Source organism: Natator depressus, chromosome 10 (assembly GCF_965152275.1).
Source record: "Natator depressus isolate rNatDep1 chromosome 10, rNatDep2.hap1, whole genome shotgun sequence".
NCBI lineage: Eukaryota > Metazoa > Chordata > Testudines > Cheloniidae > Natator > Natator depressus.
Window position 1 is genome coordinate 75893447 of NC_134243.1, and position 20863 is coordinate 75914309.

Below are 20863 nucleotides of genomic sequence, written 5' to 3' on the forward strand. Positions count from 1 at the left end.
CACCAGAACATGAAGGTTTGCTACATTTTGCACACATGGGATATCTCAAGCCTACACACCTGATCCGAAGGCTCAGGGAGAGGAAGGAGGAATTGGACCAGTGTGAGGTAAGTAAAGGGCACCAGAATATTTTATGGGTTGGTTTCATCTGGGGGGGAGGATATTATGGTCTCTTCTCAAACTCCAGCCTTTAAAAATACCTTCAGGAGCAATTACTTTCCACTTTTGTAAACTGAGCTTCAGGATTCAAACTGTGAAACTGCAGGTGGTGGAGAGTCACATGACCTTAATAATGGCAAAATTCCTATAAACTTCTGCTACCTTTATCACCTGCTATGTTACCTGTATTATACCTTTCTAATGTCACCATTGGCTAAACCCTTCTTTCTGAAAGAATTCACATACAGAACTAAACACATTTTAGTTTGCTAATATGCTTGGAGCTAAGGGGAGGAAACAAAGTAAAATTACATAAAAGTTTCTTACCTTTCTATCAAGAATCGGACCATCAGCATCACAAAAGCATATGGTATTGTGGCATATAATTGATATGGCTTTGGAAAGACAATGCCATCATGGTCTTCAAGATCTGCCCATGTGCAATTGGCAGGTATCCACAAGTTCTCCCACCAGAACCATCTGTTGAGTGTCTTTAATACATATGCCATGCTAAGCAGGTAGAAGAAGAATTTCAAATTTGTCCTGACATTGAAGAGAAACCACATGTATATCAATAGCAAATAATATATTGAGAATTATTGTTCAGAGTATGTGGTTAGGATTAATAAAAAAAATGGCAAATGGAAAATTAAGGTGTAAATTGGTGTCCGTGTCTTCAATAGCTCTATACTGACTTATACCAACTGAGAATCTGACTGGTTGTCTACATGAAACAGCTGCAGGAGCAATTTCTTGTTTAAGGTAAGCGAGGGGTTAACTTCTGTCTAGCATCTCTCTCCTCCTGCACAGATGCTCAGATGTTTGGAAAACAGAGATAGCAGAAAGCATTTGGGGAAGCTGGGCTCCATTTTCAGGATTACAGAACTAGAATGATGCCTTAGGCTGGGGCATTTTCTGTTTCCTTTTTCACTTATGTTATCTTATTTTGAATTATTAGTAAGTGTTGTCCCTTTGGGAAGAGACCTTGCTGACTGCAATTGTTTCTCTGTGCTGGCTCATTTCAATTCACAATAGCTTAGTTAATAATCAATCAGATCTACCGAACCCACATTTATAGTCTAGTGTATAAATACGCAAGATAGGCTTGCACAACACTTGTGTAGAGTACTGTTTGTCTAAATTAAGTGCAAGATAAAAAAGCAGAAGGGAACCCAATTCTGTATTGATGAGGATGCTAATGTTTGGTTGTCAAGTCACTCCTGCTTAGTAGGCTGGTTGCAAAAGACTCCTGGGTCCTGATTCTGCAAACACAGCTGTCCATAGTGCCGAACACCATATTTACAGAGAGCAGCCCCATAAAATAGAGCTGTGCAGAAACCGGCTATTTTGTTTTGTGGGAAATTCTGCAATGTGGTAATTTGCCTTAGTTCCAAATGGGAAGGAAATGACTGCCCCCCCCCATCAGAATTTCCCACTAAATTAAAAGTTTGTGAAAATTTTGCTTTGGGTTAATTGAAACGTTTTGTTTTGATAAAATACAGGGTGTTTTCCCTGATATTATGAATAATATCATAAAATAAAAATAAAAGTGGTTTTGAACTAAAAAAGTCAAAACAAAATGTTTGAATAAGGTCAAAACACATCGTTTCTACACAAAATTTCACCAGAATCGACACAATGCAGCAAATGTATCAATTTAATTTAATTGAATCAGCATTTTCAGATGGGAAAGTGCTCTGTTGGGAAAATTTCGACCAACTCTAAAGTGTGGTACTTCCTCCCCATTGGGATGGTTCGCAGTCGTCAGTTTTTTGCAGGATTGAATGCTAAGAGTTTATGCCATTATTTGCATGCTGAAGATTGCATGTATGAACTCATGTCTCCTCAGACATGCCCATTCTCCCTTCATACCCAACCCATTTTTACTCTGTAAAACTGTGAGTAAAGGATGGTTCAGTGCAGAGGATACCACCTAGCTCTTAAATTTGCATTCACATACAGCTTCTACCTGCACTGGCTTTGACACGCAGCCTAGTACATCCACGCAAACTTTCCAGATTCAGACCTTAGTCCATTTCTGAGATGCATTTTTACTCAACTGCAAAAAGTCAATTTATTGTGCATCCATTTTTAGATGCTTTCTTAAAAGAGAGCGATCTCTTCTAGAGCAGTGGTTCCCAAACTGGGGTTCGTGAAATGTTACAGGGGGTTCTCAGGAAAAAAATTCCTGAATGTTGGACAGAGCTGTCCCTAGGGACCCCGGGCAGCACGGGGCCAGCAGCCCAGAGCCCCTGGATTTCCAAGTGCTAAGCAGATCAAAGCAAGCATATCTATCACACTGGGGAGATTTAAACTTCAAGACTCCTTGTAAGAAATGGAAAGGGAGGTGGATATTTTTTGCTTTTTTAAAATTAAATAGGCAGCTAGCATTGTTTTTAAAATTATTATGAAGAACAAGTTTAAGCTTTGTTGTAATGTGTGGTGTTTGCCTGGACTGCTCAAGACCTGAGCTTGTGTAGAAAGAACTCTGAGTTGGGTTCTTAAATCCCTGCATGCTGTTTCACATCTGATACTCCTTGATGAAACCTAGGAGCCTTGTCATGTAACAGGCTTATTCAAAGTGATATCAGCTATGAAAGTGAGATCTTGAAGAGTGTTGCTGTTTTCATAATGTAATAAAAATACTGTCATGATAAATAATAATTAATAATAAATAGTGTGTAATAAGTATGTCATAAAAACAAATTTGATATTTCCAAGATCACTGCTTTTACAATTTATACTCAGGTAAAGGAGAAAATCTCTGGAAATATTCATTTTTAGGACGGGGTTCACAAGACTTGACATTTTAGTGAAAGGGGTTCACAGGTTGTTAAAGTTTGGGAACCACTGTTCTAGAGCCTGCCAGCAGACCTGTGAAACAACTTGTGTGTCACAGGACTGTGTCATCTGGAGCTGTGGTAATTCAGATACTTTTCATAAAGTTACTGGCCATACACAGTAGTCAGTATTGAAACATTAATAACTCACCCATTTAATATTTTTAAATACCAAAAGGGGATTATAAAAATCTACTGCCTGGATTGTGTTGGTATATATTTATATGTATCAATTAAAGGAGGGGAGGGGTAATCACGGTTGTTCCAGGGCAGAGAACTTGTATGCTGAATTTTGGCCTACAGCAAATTTTTATTGCTGAATTATAAACTCCTAGAAGTAGGGATTTATAACGGGACTGTTAACAGGCTCTTAACTACAGCTAGCAGGCGCCATGAGAATGAAGCAGAGGTTTAAAACCTGATATTTTAGTTCAGACGTAGAGGCTTAAAGACTAGGATGAGAGACTCCATTATACAGTCATTTTCCCGAATGGGTTTTTTTTGTTTGTTTTGTTTTGTCAAGCAGACTAAATTGCAAACTGTCAAAAGCTGTAACAGTTTACGATGCGCAATAAAAAGAGACCAGTCTGATGTAACAGTGGAAAGAGCAGCAAAGCTCCCCCGATGGTCTGATGCAGCATGGGTTTTATACACCCTACAGACTGAGGACAGAGTATATCTTTCTACTGGATTCTTGGGATTTTAAAATCGCATCCTGCCAGTACTGTGTGCCAGTTCTAGTGCTACTGTAGCATTTAATACCTTTCCTGTTTTAGGCCCAGATGCAGCAATTCATTCCTTTTCAGCGAAGCATTTAAGCACATGCTTAAGTGCTTTGCTGAATTAGGGCCTTAGGGTCTGAGCCACAACCCACTGATGTGAATGGAAATCTTTCCATTCACTTCATTGGGCTTAGGATCAGGCTCTTAAGTTTAAATTGTACACACGTACGGATAGCAAACATGAGCGGCAGAGTACAATGCAGGGGGCTTCTGCAGCACGGGGAAGGCGAAGGATTCATCCAGTCCCAACCAGGCTGTGCAGGAGCAGAATAGAGCCCCTGAAGTTTCTACGACAGGCATGAAGGCTTCTGCTGTAGCCCTCACAGCTCCTGTCTCCCGGCTTCACAGCAAAGGCTGGTGGATCCACACAGCAGGAGATTCACGGGCCCTGCTTCTTCTCCTCAACAAACCCAAATCCATGGGAGCACGCAGAATGCCTCTATGAATGGGATTCTGGGGCATATCCCTGTGGCACAGTTCTCCATTTCTGCACCACAATTCAAACAAAATGCAGACCCTCCCATTCTGCTCGGAAGCGCCTCATGACGCCAAACAAATATGCATGCAACTTTTCCTATGCTAGACGAGGGAGGTCCTCTGAGATTCCTCTTTTCTCCCCCAGCAGGCAGTGGTGAGCTGGAGCTGGTTCGCACCAGTTCGCTGGAACTGGTTGTTAAATTTAGAAGCCCTTTTAGAACCGGTTGTCCCTCGCAGGACAACCGGTTCTAAAAGGGCTTCTAAATTTAACAACCGGCCAAAAGTGGTGCCTTAAGCACCGACTCCGTGGGTGCTCCGGGGCTGGAGCACCCATGGGGAATTTGGTGGGTGCAGAGCCCCCACTGGCAGCTGCCCACCCCGCGCCCGGCCCCAGCTCACCTCCGCTCTGCCTCCTCCCCTGAACGCGCCGCCCCGCTCTGCTTCTCCGCCCCCCTGAGAAGCAGGCAGCAGCGTCGCGCTCAGGGAGGCGGAGCGGAGGTGAGCTAGGGTGGGGGGGCGCGAGGAGGGCCGCCCGCGCAGCAGCAGGTAACCCGGGGGGAGGGGAGGGGGCGCAAGGGAACCGCTCTCTGCCCCAGCTCGCCTCCGCGGGCCTGAGCGCGAAGACGCCGCTCGCTTCTCAGCGCCCACCCCCCCAGGCTTCCCGCGCCAACAGCCAATTCGTGGGAAGCCGGGGGGGCGGAAAAGCAGAGTGGGAGTACTAGACTGTCTAGTAGTTTTATCCCTTAAATTTACCATTTGATTGGTTTTTGGTAGCCTAATAAAAGCAGCCTGCAACCACTGCCTGCTCCATGTTTGTTTCTGTTATGCCAGGCACCATCTTCCTAAATCCAGTGGAATTTTGAAAACTCCTCCCTCTAAGTCCACATAAGAACTGGGTCAAACCAAAGGTTCATCTCGCCCAGTATCCTGTCTTCCGACAGTGGCCAATGCCAGGTGTCCCAGAGGGAATGAACAGAACAGGTAATCATCAAGCGATCTATCCCATTGCCCCCTTGACACTTTATTTTTCCTTTCATCAAGCTTATGAATACATACAATTCACCTCAGCTACCCCCAGTTATCCTCATCCACCTTTGCTCACCAACTCTCTCTCTCCCCAAGCACTTCCACGGATGCACAACAGCTGCTCCCAGGAAACCTCCATTATAACCTTATGTTTTAATACTAGAGCCCAATTTATTTTTTAAGCCTGGTCCCAGGACCCTGCCTAGCCTGCTCTTTCTGTGTGTGCCCCATGTTGCAGCACACAGTCCATACCCTGTGCCTTGTTCACCACCCATCACCAGTAATGGTGATCCTCCGTCTACTTCAAGTCAGTATTTTGACTGCTTTTGTTGTTGCCAGTCACTTTGGGTGATTTTTGCCCAGTAAAGACTAAACAGTGGCTGGGAAGGCTGTGAGATGCTGGGGGGGAAAGCGCACCTTGGCCAGGCCCTTTCCCTCTGGGACTCTTTGGAGGCAGGGTGGGGCACACGCAGCATTTCTCGTTACACTTGTTAGGAAGGTGTTATTGCACTTGTTCCCCTTTCGCTTCCCTGCAGCCACAAGCTGGCACAGGGCCATGGTCCCATCCAGACATGCCCCATTCGTTGCCCATAGCAGTGCTAGGGGCACTTGCTTCTTCCCCCGCTTGTACTTCCCAGTTCTGGGTGTTCCAGGTGGGGATGGTGGGAGAGGCTTGCTGGGGCCTCTCTTACACCTGAGCATTCCAATGGGGCGAGCTATGGGAATTTCTCCACTGCAATCCTAGCAACACAAATACATACCCAGGGTTCCCAGCGTGCTCTTACAGCTCATGCTGCCACAGCTACACTGCTGTTAGCCATGCCGGTGCAGGGAAAGCTAGTGCAGGCCTACCCAAGATGCAATCCCACCTCGGACTGCAGTGTTGACATACCCCAAGCCTGAACCGACAGTCCAGGTCAGGTTTAAGCCACGTTGCCAGAGCCGTAGCTGGGAAGCTTGTCCTGTTAATGCTTATGCTGTATGCATTCTCTAAACAGATAGAGGACTTCACTCCCCACGGCTGCAAATCTGGCACTTTCCATGAGCACCAATTTCAAACATACGCTTTAAACGTTAGAAATTGATATGTTTCAACCCTAAATATAGTAGAGCAAATACTTGGCAGTTGCCAAATGCCAGCATTTCAGAGAGGCTGGCAAACCCTGCTCCAGCGCCACAAAGCCCAGCTGATCCAGTCAGTGCACTCTCCCATGCCTGCTATTTTCTGGCTACGCTTGTGTTTTGGTTAAGCGGCTTTCACGACAAGCCTGTTTCAGGCTGCCATCCAACCTGCAGCTCTAACATAAATGTGCTACTGAACGGCAATTTTTAGAGCCAGATTCTGGTCGCAGGTCACACAAGTGTAAACCTGGATATATCCCACTGACTTTTGTTCAAGTTAATTACAGCGGCATAAATCTAGGGTAATTGCACTGGCTACAGTGAAGTTTATCTGGATTTACACCAGAGGAACGAAGATCAGAATCTGATTCATGGATTCCAAGGACAATCAATGTTTTTTGTTTGCATAAAACTCACAGTTTTTTCCCCCCGACAGTAGTCCCAAACCTGCTCCCCTTGCAGCTAAGTGCAAGATGCCTTGATTTGGGGCCGTCTCTTGCATGAATCTCGAAAGCATGTCCAGTGGTAGTCTCCTGCTTGCTCAAAGAGCTACGTTCAACATTCTTTTCTTCTAGTTTCAAACAGAGCCGACCAAGCAGATTGTGTGTTTAGTTTGGAATTAAGTTCAGTTGAATGCACCATGCTCTACTAAACCACTGTGAAAAGACCTCCACTGCCCTGAAATCCAATCCTACTTCCCAGTCACAGGAATAAGAACTTTGCCATTGACTTCAGGGCTCTTGCAGAGCATGATCTCCCAAAGAAACATACTTTGCGAAGCTGGAAAGTTCTCTTGAATCTTAGAAATTAGACACATTCTATTAGGGAAGCAAATCCACCTCTGCCAATGAAAGACCATCATCTCTGGCCTCTCCGGTCAAGTTTTAATGACCTGCTGCAAAGACAGGAAAATCAGGACTGATCGGTTGAGGAATTTCAGACTGGCTCTACTGAAACCTTACTGTAATTTAAGCATGAAGAACACACGCAGCCAGAGAATACCAAAGTGATGCTCATTTTAAAGATCTATTTCTTAGCCTTCTTAAGATGTTCTGTTAAAACATTTTCACCTTGTACTTTTAATAGATTTGGCAAAGGAGGCTGGGTTTTGATTTGCCTTAACCTAATAGGTTGGGTTTCCCCAACCAAAGCCGGGCACTGTTTGGAACCAGGGTCCATTGCATCTGGGCCACCAAACTCTGTGGAAAGTACAGATGAACAGCTAGGATTTTGTCCTCTTTCCAGAAAAACCAGAATGGCTTTACAAAAATCTCGGTTGAGCTACTCTTTTGCAAAGCAAAAACCAGACTCAGGGATAGGTGATATTTTATCCAATCCAAAGTTTGGGGGAAGGGTAAGTAAGAGTGCCTTTCCTTCGCTTTTAACATCGTGAGAAGGCATATAGAATGCAGGGGTTGCATAAGTAGGGGCAAGAAGCCATGGCTTCTCTAAGGGTCTTGCTAGACTGCCTACGGGGCAGGGACAGAGACAGAACAGATCCTGCAGACTACAGAATGATCAAAGAACTAGGAAGGTTAAATTATGTGACAAGACTGGAAAAGCTGGTACAGGGACTTAGTGGAGAGCAGATATGACTGAAGTTTCCCAGATGCTAAGAGAGATAGTGAAGCTACTCCAAGCTATTAATCATCAATGCAAAATAGGGAAGGGGCTGGGGGGCTAAGACTAAACAGGACACAGATTCACCAACCACAGCCTTTGCTTCTTCAGACCAGGCAACGAATGCTACAAAGGTCCTGCTTGTTGGGTTGAGCAGCAGACTTTGTGGTCTGCTCCCACCAGGCAGCGTACATCCGTCACAGTAAAGGATCCCAGGGTCTATTGTTGATTGCCTTTATGATTCCTGAACACAACTACTTAGCAGGGGAAAAGAGAAAAAAGTTTTGCCCAAACTCAAGTTCATGAGATTATACAACCTCTTACTATGTAAAATAGGTACCTTTAAAAAACCAGAAGCTCAACAAAGACAGGCATTTAGAAAATATTCAGGATTATTAATGCGGTGTGTCCCGATCCTAATCAGCTGACAGGATAGTATGCATGCAATGGAAAGTTCTGACACAATCAGTCTCACACTATCAAGTCTTTCAAATGCACAGTGGTACATGGGAACTTGAAAGGAATGAATACTGCACCATGCCTGGTGTTCATCGTGAGGAGAATACGAGCACCCGCCAAAACAACCACAGACCTGGATGACACAAATCCAGATTTGTTATTAAGTGCGAGGCAATATCTTAAGCACTGAAAGCTGCAATGCACTGTCCAGGAGGGTCAGGGCCTGCTTCAATGCTCACCGAAGTTAATGGAAGCACTGCCTGGGGTCAGGTCCATATACCCTAATGGATGACAGGCAAATCTAAAATAAAAACAAATTCCCTTCCACTCTGCACCATTGCCTTTTCGTTCTCACCACGGCTTCCAGATGTTGTCCATGTTCTTTCTTTACTTTACCCTTCCCCTGTCCTGTTCCACTCCCCGCACCGCACTCCACTCTGCTCCCACGAGTCCTGCTGCCTTCTTTCCTCCTATCACTGCAGCCATAGCACCTCTCTTGATTGCCTCAGCTCACCCATGCTTGTCTCCATCCCCTCCTCTGGCAGTACACGTTCCACACAAGCACTCCTCCTATGCCCCCTCCCTTCCTTACCTTCAGCCACCCGCGCAGGCTCTCTCCCTGCTAATCTTCTTCCCATCCCTCTGCTCTCTGGTTTCTAATCTTCTTCTCATCTCTCCCACTCCATACAGAACTCGTGCCCCATTTCCAAATAGCGTATTTCAGTTTGTGATCCACCCCCTGCTTCCTCTTCCTTCTCACTGAAGCCCAGCTATCTCCCTCTGACTCTGCTTCAGGGGTTGCCCAATCCTTTGGCGAGCTTCTCTCCCACCCCGAGAGGTGTATATCCTCCACATGTTGACATCCTCCTTGTCTTTTCCATACTTTCTCCTCCCTCCCACCAACTTTTTCCTTCTCTGAAATCCACTCCATCCAACTCATCTCTCCCCTCTCCTAACACACATGGGCCTTGGCTCCTTTCCTTCCTTCTCTGGCTTTGATGCCTGGCTCTCCCGTTTCTCTCTCATCTCAGTCTCCCCCTCCTTTAACTTGAATTCACTCCGTATCCAGACTGATCACCCTTCATATCCCACTCATGGCCTCTCTTTCACCTATTCGTGTGACCTGCAACGCTGGAGTGACTCACCACCTCAGCCACTGCCTCTTTCTCCACCACTCCTCCATGCCATTCCCCATTTACCAGGCACGCCATTGTAATCCTTTTGTGATCTCCAGTCAATCGGCCTCTGAGGCTTTCAGGTGCCTCTTCTCTAACTACCCTTGTTGTCGCTTGACAATATGGCTCCAACTCCTTCAGCTGAACCCTTCTTTCTGCAATCAAACTAATCCCTTAAAGAACTGCTCTCCCACTCTTCACACTCTCATACCAGTCCCCAGCCTTGCCTCTCCTCCTGTGCTGCAGATTGGCTCTGGAGACCATTTTTCTATGGGTGGGACATTAGGTTTTCCCCAGTGAGTAGCTAAGGAGGTTCTCGATGCAAGCTGAATCCACCCAAGTCAGAGATGACGCTGGAGGGCAGAGAAAGGGATTCTGAGGAGTTCACATAAAAAGAGGAGCTTCCTTTGGTTCAGGGTACACAGGACTAACGGGTCAATTCAGTCTGCAGCTTAGGAGTGCTCCTGGATATTACTCACACAACAGCAGCCGCAAGTAACACTTTCTCCCATTTCCAGTTGGCAGGGGACTCCATCCCATCCTAACTGACAAAGACTTGGCCTCAGTTATACATACCGTTGTCTCCCATGAGCTGCACTACGATAATGCAATATAGGGAGATAGGAAGCCATCAGCCCTTAGGAATCTCCAACTAGTACAGAACACTGCAGTGTCTGCTCAGCAACAACGGCTACTAGGAATGCATCAGACTTGTTCTCCACTCTCTTCATGGGCTTCCCATAGGATACTGAGTCAAGTTCAAGTTCTCATTCCTTATCTGTAAGGCCCTCGGCCCAGCATATCTAAGAGATCACCTGAACCTTGGTATGAAGACCATGGTTGACAGTTGTGCTCCTGAGGCACAAGTGAACTTTCTGCCTTAACCAAACCAAAGCCTTCCACTCCCCATACAATCCTCCCCCTGGAGAGAATGCAAGAGAGAGAGAGAGTGAACCACGCTTGACAGATATTAATCGTGTTGCTTAGTGCCCTTTTGGAGGCACTCAAATACTACAGTGATGAGGGCGGTAGAAGAACCTTCACAGAATAAGAAATAAAAGAGTTGATAAACTTGGCAGGATTCTAGAGGATTCAAAATGGTCCAGGCTCATAAGAACTGAGGCACAGCTGCTGAATGATGTTGCTTAGTAAATCTCTAAATAATTGTAAAATGGCAAAATTTTTACAACACTGCCAAGTGACCGTTCACACTCCCTCTAGCAAGCTTCTGAGACACGACTAACAAAAGGAATAGTCGAGTCACGTTTGGCCCAAAATTAAGATTTAAAAAAATGCTTTTACAAAATCTAAGGCCAAGAAAAATAAGTTCTGTGAAATTAAAGTAGAATAAAATTTAAAATTATGCCAATGAACAACAAAACAAAAACAAAGCCAAACACACAGTCCTCCGTCTAATGTACAACTTCAGCATTGCAGCATTGTTCTTGTGCATGAGAATCTGACAGTGAAATTGACTCAAAACTAATGACTACACTTCCTTTTCCAAACTGAGAGACATGCAAAAAATAAAAACAAACAAACTTATGTTCTGACTTTTAAGAAGTTCACTGTCAGGTGTCCCTTTCTCTTGCCTTTGCAAAACCCTTTTCATTCGGTTCCCTAAACTCAAACTAAGCCACCATCTGTTGGATCAGTTACAGGCTTAAATCTACCAATCATCATTTTCAGTGGCTCGACTGACTTTCAAAACCCTGGAAGTCAGTAGAGCCATTGAAAATGACATTAAAGGTAAATTCAATTTCTTTTGCATGGTTATTGTGTGTTCACGGAGGGAAACAAAAATGACTAGGGGGCTGGAGCACATGACTTATGAGGAGAGGCTGAGGGAACTGGGCTTATTTAGTCTGCAGAGAAGAACGAGGGTGGATTTGATAGCTGCTTTCAACTACCTGAAAGGGGGTTCCAAAGAGGATGGAGCTGGGCTGTTCTCAGTGGTAGCAGATGACAGAACAAGGAGTAATGGTCTCAAGTTGCAGCGGGGGAGGTTTCGGTTGGATATTAGGAAAAACTTTTTCACTAGGAGGGTGGTTAAGCACTGGAATGGGTTACCTCGGGAGGTGGTGGAATCTCCTTCCTTAGAGGTTTTTAAGGTCAGGCTTGACAAAGCCCTGGCTGGGATGATTTAGTTGGGGATTGGTCCTGCTTTGAGCAGGGGGTTGGATTAGATGACCTCCTGAGGTCTCTTCCAACCCTAATCTTCTATGATACGATGATCTTTTATTAAGGTGGCACATAGTTCCCTAAATTCACATTTGAGCTTTAATTCAATTGCATCGATTATGAATGAAAAGACAAATGTCTCATGGGTAAAAAAATTTCCTGGGGTTACAGCACCTCTTACAAACATATCCATCTCTGCGCCAAATCCTGTTCACCTTCCACCTGCTAAATAAGAGCTTTATTTGTACATGCAACAATGCTAGACCTACCACGTGAGGAAATAGCACCAAAATGCAAGAAATGATTTCACTAGAGTCCAGGGAATAATTACTTTCATCTTCAGTTTGACCAAGCACCTGCCTCCATGTCATGTGTTTGCAAGCATTCCAGAGTCAGATTTGCCAGGGGAGAAGGTACAGCGCTTTTATTAACTGTCAGAGAATCGGCTCTTTTGGATTGACTGCAGCTTTTCTAAAAAACTGTTTGGTACTGGGCATGCTTAGACTCTTAGTTCAGTGACACATGCATTAGCACCTTGATACCTACCCTAACAATAAAAGCCTTGCTCACTCTTCTAATTAGGAGTGCAAGACAGGCAACCGCCTCCCAGGTGCTGCCTTGTGGCCAGGGCGTCTATCTATGGCACCCTGCCTCCGTTTCCCCCCTCTACAGGGCCCTTTAAGAAGAACTCACTCAATCCAAAGATAATTCAAACCATCCCCTACTGGGGTCCAGTTTACTGAATCCTCAAGTGCATACGAGCCATAGGCCCCAACCCCAGTTCAGTGTCTCTCTACTGATAATCCAAAATAAAACACAAATTCAGTCTCCATCCCAGGTTCAGCAGGGCACAGTCCCATCTCCCAAAGGGACTATCCTTCTGCTTCCCAGCACCTCATGCCTGCAGTTTGCCCTTTTCCACATTCCTTTCCAGCTGGGCCATTGCAGTCTTTCCCCTGTTATACCAGGTGCCTCCCTGCCTGGAGAGCTTTCCTCACTCTCTCCTGCTTCTTGAGCTCCCTTCCTTCCCACTGACTCAGAGCCCTGAAGGAGCCTTCTTGCTCCTTCTGCCATTTCCTGGGCTTCCCCCCTTGTGCCCTGCTCCTTTTGTTCTGGAATCACCTGATCCCTCTCAGGTGAGTTTCATCCTGTAATCAGGGCTGGCTTAACCCTGGGTTCTCCAGCCAATGGGGCAAGCCACACCTTGTTACAGGGAGCATAAAACCCTCTTTTATACTGCCTGAGGTGAGCAGAGTCCTGTTGCTTGAAGTGAGCCAAGAGGAACGTAGGGCGCCATTGGGGCGAGATATGCTTAGCAATGGCCGTCAACCTTTACCCCAATTCTCTGTGCCATTCACAGCGGCTAATTTATCAGAACAGCTCCTCCTGATGAGGCAACCATGAGGAGACAGCCACGCCAATGCCCCAGACTGCACAGGCCATGTCTAATCATTCAGACAGGAGGCTCCGAAGCAGCGGGACAGTATTTTTTCTGGTTGCTCCAAGGAGGATTAAAAAGCCCTTGTCAAAAGGATTAATAAGGATTCGTGTCTCACCTCAACTTTTGGCTTTGAGCAGGGTTTGAAAATTCTGGGAGGCCCTTGGGACCAACCAACTGCTGGTTGAAAGGACACTTATTGTGGAGAGAGGTCTGAAGCAGAGCATTGCCAACCCCAAACTTTTTTTTTTTTTTAAATGTCAGGCCTTCAAAAACATGAGATTGGCTTAAAAAGAAAGATGGTGAATATAATAGACGATCGATTCTTCTAATTTGCCTTGACTTTTAACGTTTCATGCTTCCACGATTTTCTTTGCAAGTAATCTTTTCTCCTGTACCATTGCAGTTAATGCCATTGACTTCAACAATCACAAGATCAAGGCCTAAGTATGTGATTTTTTTTTTTTAAACCCCAGAGTGAAATCTTCCCAGGTTTTTTAAGAGCTAATTCTAAAACAGAGCAGTTCCACGTGATCTAAAGTCGCTCCCTATGGTTGCCTTCCCTTCACTGTTGGCTGGTTTCACTGCAACATCCTCCCACCATCACATTTTAAAATTAATTTCACCATTGATAATTTTTATGTTAAAAATATAGTCCCAGTGGCCATTTTAGTGCCAATCAAATTCAATCTGAAATGGTGATAGCCCTGTGCATCTGTCCATCAGAGTGGCATGGCCCTATCTGCATCCTTGGCATCAAGTGTCTCAGGTTTAGATGGGTCATCTTTTTTTGGTTGACAGTTGCATAGTCCGCACTATGTTCTCACATGCGAAGTGCTGAAATGCAGGGTGATAGCTCTGAGCCATCTCCATCAACTTTATTTGAATATGCAATCAGTATGTTCCACTTAAATTTTGTTTTCACAGGATCTATGTTGCAGCATGGATGACACCCTGAGGAACATGCAAATATAATTGCTGGCAGAGCAGAGTAAAACTGAAAGTAGCCAAACTTGCTGGGTCTCTTATGATGGGAACAGTAGAAACTAATATGCAAGCACAACAGAGCCGAGTTACGATTGCTGTAGGACCGCTAACTCCAAATTTCCTTAACAACAACTATAAAATCTGAACTATAGCTTTTCGTTAATAGTTTCATTTAATTATGAGTCAGAAGATTTTTGTGTCTTTTATTACTCTATCGCATTACCTATTATTCGATTACTAGGGTAGTATATATAAAGTAGTGCTCACTCAGTAGCAATTACTATAATTAAGACAGCAGCTCAATTTTTATTAAACTTTCCCTGTTTTCACATGTGCAAAACTTTTGGAAAGAGTCCCCCCTTTCAGGCTGAAAATTTTCATACTGTGTCTCTGCCCAAAAATTCATTCTTCTAGAGCATCTGACTATATCCATTCTGCTAAGTTAGGAGAGAAAAGTGAAAAAATTCAACTCTCGCTACACTGTTCTTAACAGAGCTATGTCAGAAAAAACAGCTACTATTTTAAACTTGAAATAATGCTGGATAAGGAGTATGACAAAAAGCCTCTGGGCTGGTTTTGAGCTAATTTAGTTACGATGTTATGAACAGCATGCTCTGTAGAAAAAGTGGTTAAATACACAGGTACCGGATTCATGACAGGAGTCCCGGATGTTTGGCCAGCCCCAGAAATGCATGCAAATTGCTTCATGAACCTACCAGTAGAGTTGGTCAACATTTATTTAACGACAAGAGATGTGGTGGGGAAGGGGTGTTTGTCTTTTTTTGTCAAAAGGGGCCTTTCCTTCCCCCCAAAAATTTCATGAAAACTACTGATTTTTTCATTTTTCCCCCTTTTATGACATTGAAATGTTTAATTACCATAAAAGTCTAAGTCGCTTTTGAAAATGGGATTTGGGTACTTTTTTTTTTTTTTTTTTTTTTTACCAGACAAGTGTAACTTTTCGGTCTCCACTCCTGGTTTAAGGCACGGGCTCAGAATCACCTGTTGCTCACCCAGTGTGGCAGAAAACAAAACACAGCAGACCAGACAGCACACAGCAGCTAGGACATTCACGACAATCTACTCAGCAAGGCAACGAAGATGGATCCTTAAAGTCTTACTCCAGATTATTGGAGCAGACATCCTTTAAACCAGAGTGGGGGGTGCTATCAGTCTGAAAAGAATGGCTAATAGGGCTAGAGACTCCAATCTAGCTCCTGATTTGGGAACAGGAGGACTAGGAAGGACAGTAGTGAAAATAAAAAGAACAGGAGTACTTGTGGCACCTTAGAGACTAACAAATTTATTAGAGCATAAGCTTTCACTATATATAGGTGGCAACTTTCACCTTCTGTGTGTGTGTGTGTGTGTGTGTGTGTGTGTATACACAACAGAGCCGAGTTACGATTGCTGTAGGACCGCTAACTCCAAATTTCCTTAACTATATATACATACACACACACACACAGAAGGTGAAAGTTGCCATACAAACTGTAAGAGGCTAATTAATTAAGATGAGCTATTATCAGCAGGAGAAAAATACTTTTGTAGTGATAATCAAGATGGCCCATTTAGACAGTTGACAAGAAGGTGTGAGGATACTTAACACAGGGAAATAGATTCAGTATGTATAATGACCCAGGACTCCCAGTCTCTATTCAAACCCAAGTTAATGGTATCTAGTTTGCATATTATATGCAAACCATTAACTTGGGTCACCATTACCTTGGGCCTGCCCCATCCTACTCAGTTGCACTAAGAGCTCCATGGGGCAGGAAATGTATAATTATTCAATCAGGGAAGGGTCAAGCACAGCCATTCCGGGATAGGTAAGGATTAAACAAACATTGATGAATAATAAAATACATTAATAAAATAATAATAATGCCCAAAGACACATGTAGGCAGGAAAAGAGCTTCAGACTGCCAATGGTGACTGCATGCTCATTTCCACTGCTTCCATCACACCAAAATCAAGAGTTAGGCCAAGCCCCCCGTGCATTCCTGCTAGAAACTCTCCTCAGATTCCTGCTGGCTGTCCTCTCCTCTGCTAATACTTCTCTGGTCCACACCAAAATCAGGACGAGGGGGAGACTGAACATACCTGGTACAATAATCCAGCTATTGTCTAGCCTTCCCTCTATGTCATAGCAGCTGACTCCCAGCTCTTTCCTCAAATCAAGACGCAGGCTGAAGGCCGGATCTGCAGCTGATGTAAATCATTGTAACTCCCAACATCAGTGGTGCCATGCCAGTTTACACCAGCTGAGGATCTGACACAGAGGCTAGGAAATTACAAAATCTATCTTAAAAAAAAAAGGGTACAGGCCAAAAAATTGTGTGGGTTTCCTCATAAAAAGCTCTCTGCTGGGGCACGCAAAGTGTGACACCATCACTTAGCAAGTAATAGTTGCGGTAACTCATTTCAGTGTGTGATCTGTGGCAACACCTATTTCAGCTCTTTGGTCAGAATGATCTTAAAATAGAACAGACATCTTGTGTCCTGACATTAAATCTACCTTTTTTTTTTTCCCTGTAGAACAATTTTCTTACTGTTTTTTTTTTTTAAACACAAAAAACCGCACAAAAATCAGGGCCATCTTTTTCATGTGACTTGAATTCAAGTATTTTCCTAAGACATACAAAAAGAAAAACAAAAATCTCTGTGTGGTTAGTTCACCGCGTTTTCCTGTTAAAAAAGACTTTTCACTCCTTGACTTTAAGAATTTAGCATTGTCCCATTAAAACTTCATGGGATAGTGATCAAACAGGTAAAATAGGAGGGGCAAATGCTGCTATTCTAACCTTTACGCTCTGATTTAAAAAGAAAACACATTGCAAAATACAAGAACCATCTCCAAACGAAGCAGTCATAAAACATAAAAAGGAGTTTTCAAATAAGGGCTTGCTAAAACCTATCCCAAACATCTGGCTCATTCAAACCCTTTGTTTTAAGTTGTGTTAGTAGAATTGCTGCTACTTTTCTTTATGAGCCAGACAACGTTAGAGACCAGTGCATGCTAACGGCTCAATATACAGTGTGAAAGGGAAAAGTACCTACCTTTACAGGGTTTCAGTCACAGACCATGCTAGTGTGTTAGCAAAAAACAGGCATATATGCTGGCTACTTTCTCATAGGTAAACACGCCCCATCTGCAGAACGCCTTCAAATTCTTCCAAGACCCACCCAGAAAAGCTGCAATTCAAGATTTCTGACTGAGGGCAATCCTGATGTTGTGCAAAATCACTGGATGCAACTTTTGAGTAGTAATGCAGACGGTCTTCGCTATTTCTCGTTTCAGCATAGTAAAGGGAGAATGCTTCTAAACCTTATGGTGTATCTATTTCGTTGTACCTCTGAGCATTTCTCTCCTCTCTTCTAATTTTGCTCTACACACAAACACAAGGATGATGTGCTGGTAACACAGAAAAATAAATACTCAAAACTGCACAGACCTGTGGGCATAATTAGATAATTATGTACTCCAGGGTGGATTTGAACATAAAAATTGGGAAAGGGAATCCCCTTTTTCCGACTACATAATGGAACACTTCATGGCTCAGTGTCAACTGGATACTTTACAGAAACTAATTCCATAGTGGGGTCCAGTTGCTTAGGTGGTATAAAGAAAAAAGAAAAGGAGTACTTGTGGCACCTTAGAGACTAACCAGTTTATTTGAGCATGAGCTTTCGTGAGCTACAGCTCACTTCATCGGATGCATAGCATATCGTGGAAACTGCGATATGCTATGCATCCGATGAAGTGAGCTGTAGCTCACGAAAGCTCATGCTCAAATAAACTGGTTAGTCTCTAAGGTGCCACAAGTACTCCTTTTCTTTTTTCTTTTTATGAATACAGACTAACACGGCTGTTACTCTGAAACCTGTCATTAGGTGGTATAAACTGCCATAGCTTTATTGATGTGTATACAGCTATGCTAATTTACACCCACTGAGGATCTAGCCCTGCATATTTATGATCTTATCAATTTTGTTTCACTTCAAATGAATATTTAAATATGACATCCAGTTATAATTAGGATACAGTAGTAACCAAAGGCCATTATGTACGTCTTCCACAAAACAGCTGACAGAGTCTGGAATCGATGACATCACTGGAAACGTGAAGGCACCACCTCCTGGTGCTGCTGGCAAGCGATGGGGATAACTGCTAAGGCCATGTGGCCCGCAAAGTTTTGGCTCTGGAGGGAGGCTGGTAGGCTCAGTTAGCCCTCTCCCTCTGCTCCCTGGTTCTGCTAGCAACAATAAACCAGTAATCCATACAATAATACAGTAAGTTTGGACTGGGGTCTAAATTTCCCCAAAGCTCAAGGTTGTTTGGATCATAGGGTTTATAACCCCATGGGGTTTTTTTTTTTTGGAGGGGGGGAGGGGGAGTACAGCATCCTTTAGGAGCTGGGTGCATTTCATTTCTTCAGTCCTACTATATAAAACTGGGAGTGGTATTCAAACTGAAGCTGTACAGAAACATTTAACTTGAAGGTTTACTTCAGAAAGGCAAGATTACTACTTTGCTGGGCAATTCAAACTATTTCTACATTTTCCCACATCTGAACTGTGACTGCGAGCCAAACAAACAGAACATCCACGAACGCTTTCCCAACTAGGGAAGCGTAGAGCAAGTTGATTCATGTATCATTTGGTTAATACAGTCCTTTTCATTTAATAGAGGCATTGGGATATTTGTGATGCCTTGATTCAAAACCTCCTTACTGCAAAAAGAAAAGGAGTACTTGTGGCACCTTAGAGACTAATAAATTTATTTGAGCATAAGCTTTCGTGAGCTACAGCTCACTTCATCGGATGCATTCAGTGGGAATAGCTGCCTTCTCCCTGCATGCATGTGCACACCATTTGCTGTGGGGCCAGGACACAGGTGTGGTGCAACTGCCATTTTGATTCCCAGCACAGCGATAGGAGAGAGAAGACAGGGAGAGTAAGGGTGACACACACACACACATCAGAGTGAGTTCTTGTGAGTTTGTACAGAGCCCATGGGAGCTTGATAGCGGTAGGATGTGCTGGGTTTATTCTTAATCAGCCAAGTCCTTGAGCTCCCCTGATAACCCTCCCTGGGGGGCATGGCCCACAGTTTGAAAACCAATGCAAGCAGACCATACCTTGTTAGCTTGTTTATATCTATATATACATAGATAGATAAATAAAACAAAACACACATCTAGTTTAATGCCTTCTCCTGCTCCTATTCAGCAGCTTGATAGCATTCAGTCCATTGTGTAGATCAGTCCCTTCTGTTTATTTCCAGACAGCAACCATGCCTCTAAGGGGTGCACAACTTCGGTATATAATCATTTTTGTCACCCCAATAATTGATGATAAAACTTGGTACCTGAGCATAGGGAAACCAATGCTCCTTTCCAGTATTCCCATTCACCACCGTACAATCAGATAAGGCCGTTGGGAGATTTTAAAAGAAATAATTTTTGGTTACTTAGGCAGGGAGTGCAAGATGGAAGTGAGCAACTGCCTTATTAATCATTAGAGTCACGAATAATGGTGTAACAACTGTGTGAAGAAATGTCTTGATAATACAAAATCCCCAAGCATATGTACTAATTACAAATTTACATAAAATAAAACCTTGGGGAAAAACAGCTAGAGAATTAAATTAATAGGACACTTCTACAGATTCAATATAGTGTTGTTCTCTTCAAGCAGAAATCAGAGGGCATTCAATTGCACCTAGTGTAAAGGACAAACTGCATAAGTACAATTATTCCTTATGCTGTCAGAAAAGAAAGAAGTCCAGTATCGTGATGTTTTAACTATGAGAATAGGCTGTTCTCAGTGGCCTTTTAGGAGGCATATATTACTACCAAACACTGCTGTTTTCTTTAAGTGAGCATATATAGATTTTGGTGCTGAGTCATCTATTGCCTTTCTTGGCTGACTCTACAAAAGGAATTCTCTGCTGTGGAACCAATTCCCTTTGTATCGGGACACCAACAGACACACAGGACATGGTGTGGACAATAAACTGGCATGGAGATATCACCACATCTGCTTCCTTTGTTGATGTAACTGGTTCAGTAATAGATAAATTGATACAGCATTCCACAGGGCTAGGTTATGAGACGTTTATATGAACGTCAATAGTTATGCCTTGTTGGAACCTTTTCCGCGGGTTGCTCACTCCTTCTACTCCCTTTTTGGCGTCAGCAACGAATGTGGCACCATTTCAACTTTAGTGAGCACATGCTGGGGAAAGCAGGTGCAGCTTCTTTCAGATTGCAGCCAATAAACCCAGTGCCTCGGGCCTGTTCCTTTCTGAAACAGAAAAACCTTGATTTTCTTAACTCAATTTTCGTATGTCACAGAAGACTGCTGAAACAGAAGCAGGCCACTGATTATAACAGCCTTATAAAAGGATGTGTATGGATGAGGTATTACACCAAAACTACTAGACTAGGCAGTAGATGGCATAGTAAAAGTCAATAAAGATTAGGGTGCCAAAAAAATCGACTTCATTTTTACACAAGAACAACAATGCTCAAAAATTTAAAAATGCAATATACATAAAAGCGAAAAAGAGACTTGTTTCATGTACTGCAGAT

General features: G+C 43.6%; 1 protein-coding gene across 1 annotated transcript in view; it reads right to left on the bottom strand.

Annotated features, from left to right (window-relative positions):
* The window catches only part of CERS3 (ceramide synthase 3), a 45365-nt gene extending 38508 nt beyond the window's left edge, over positions 1 to 6857 (bottom strand). The window contains exons 1-2 of the mRNA XM_074964821.1: positions 6824 to 6857; positions 487 to 702 (exon numbers count right to left, since the gene is read on the bottom strand). Of these exons, the coding sequence (XP_074820922.1) occupies positions 487 to 668 (182 nt within the window). The 5' untranslated portion in view covers positions 669 to 702; positions 6824 to 6857. The remainder of the gene's footprint in view (positions 1 to 486; positions 703 to 6823) is intronic.
* Positions 6858 to 20863: the final 14006 nt, after the last annotated feature.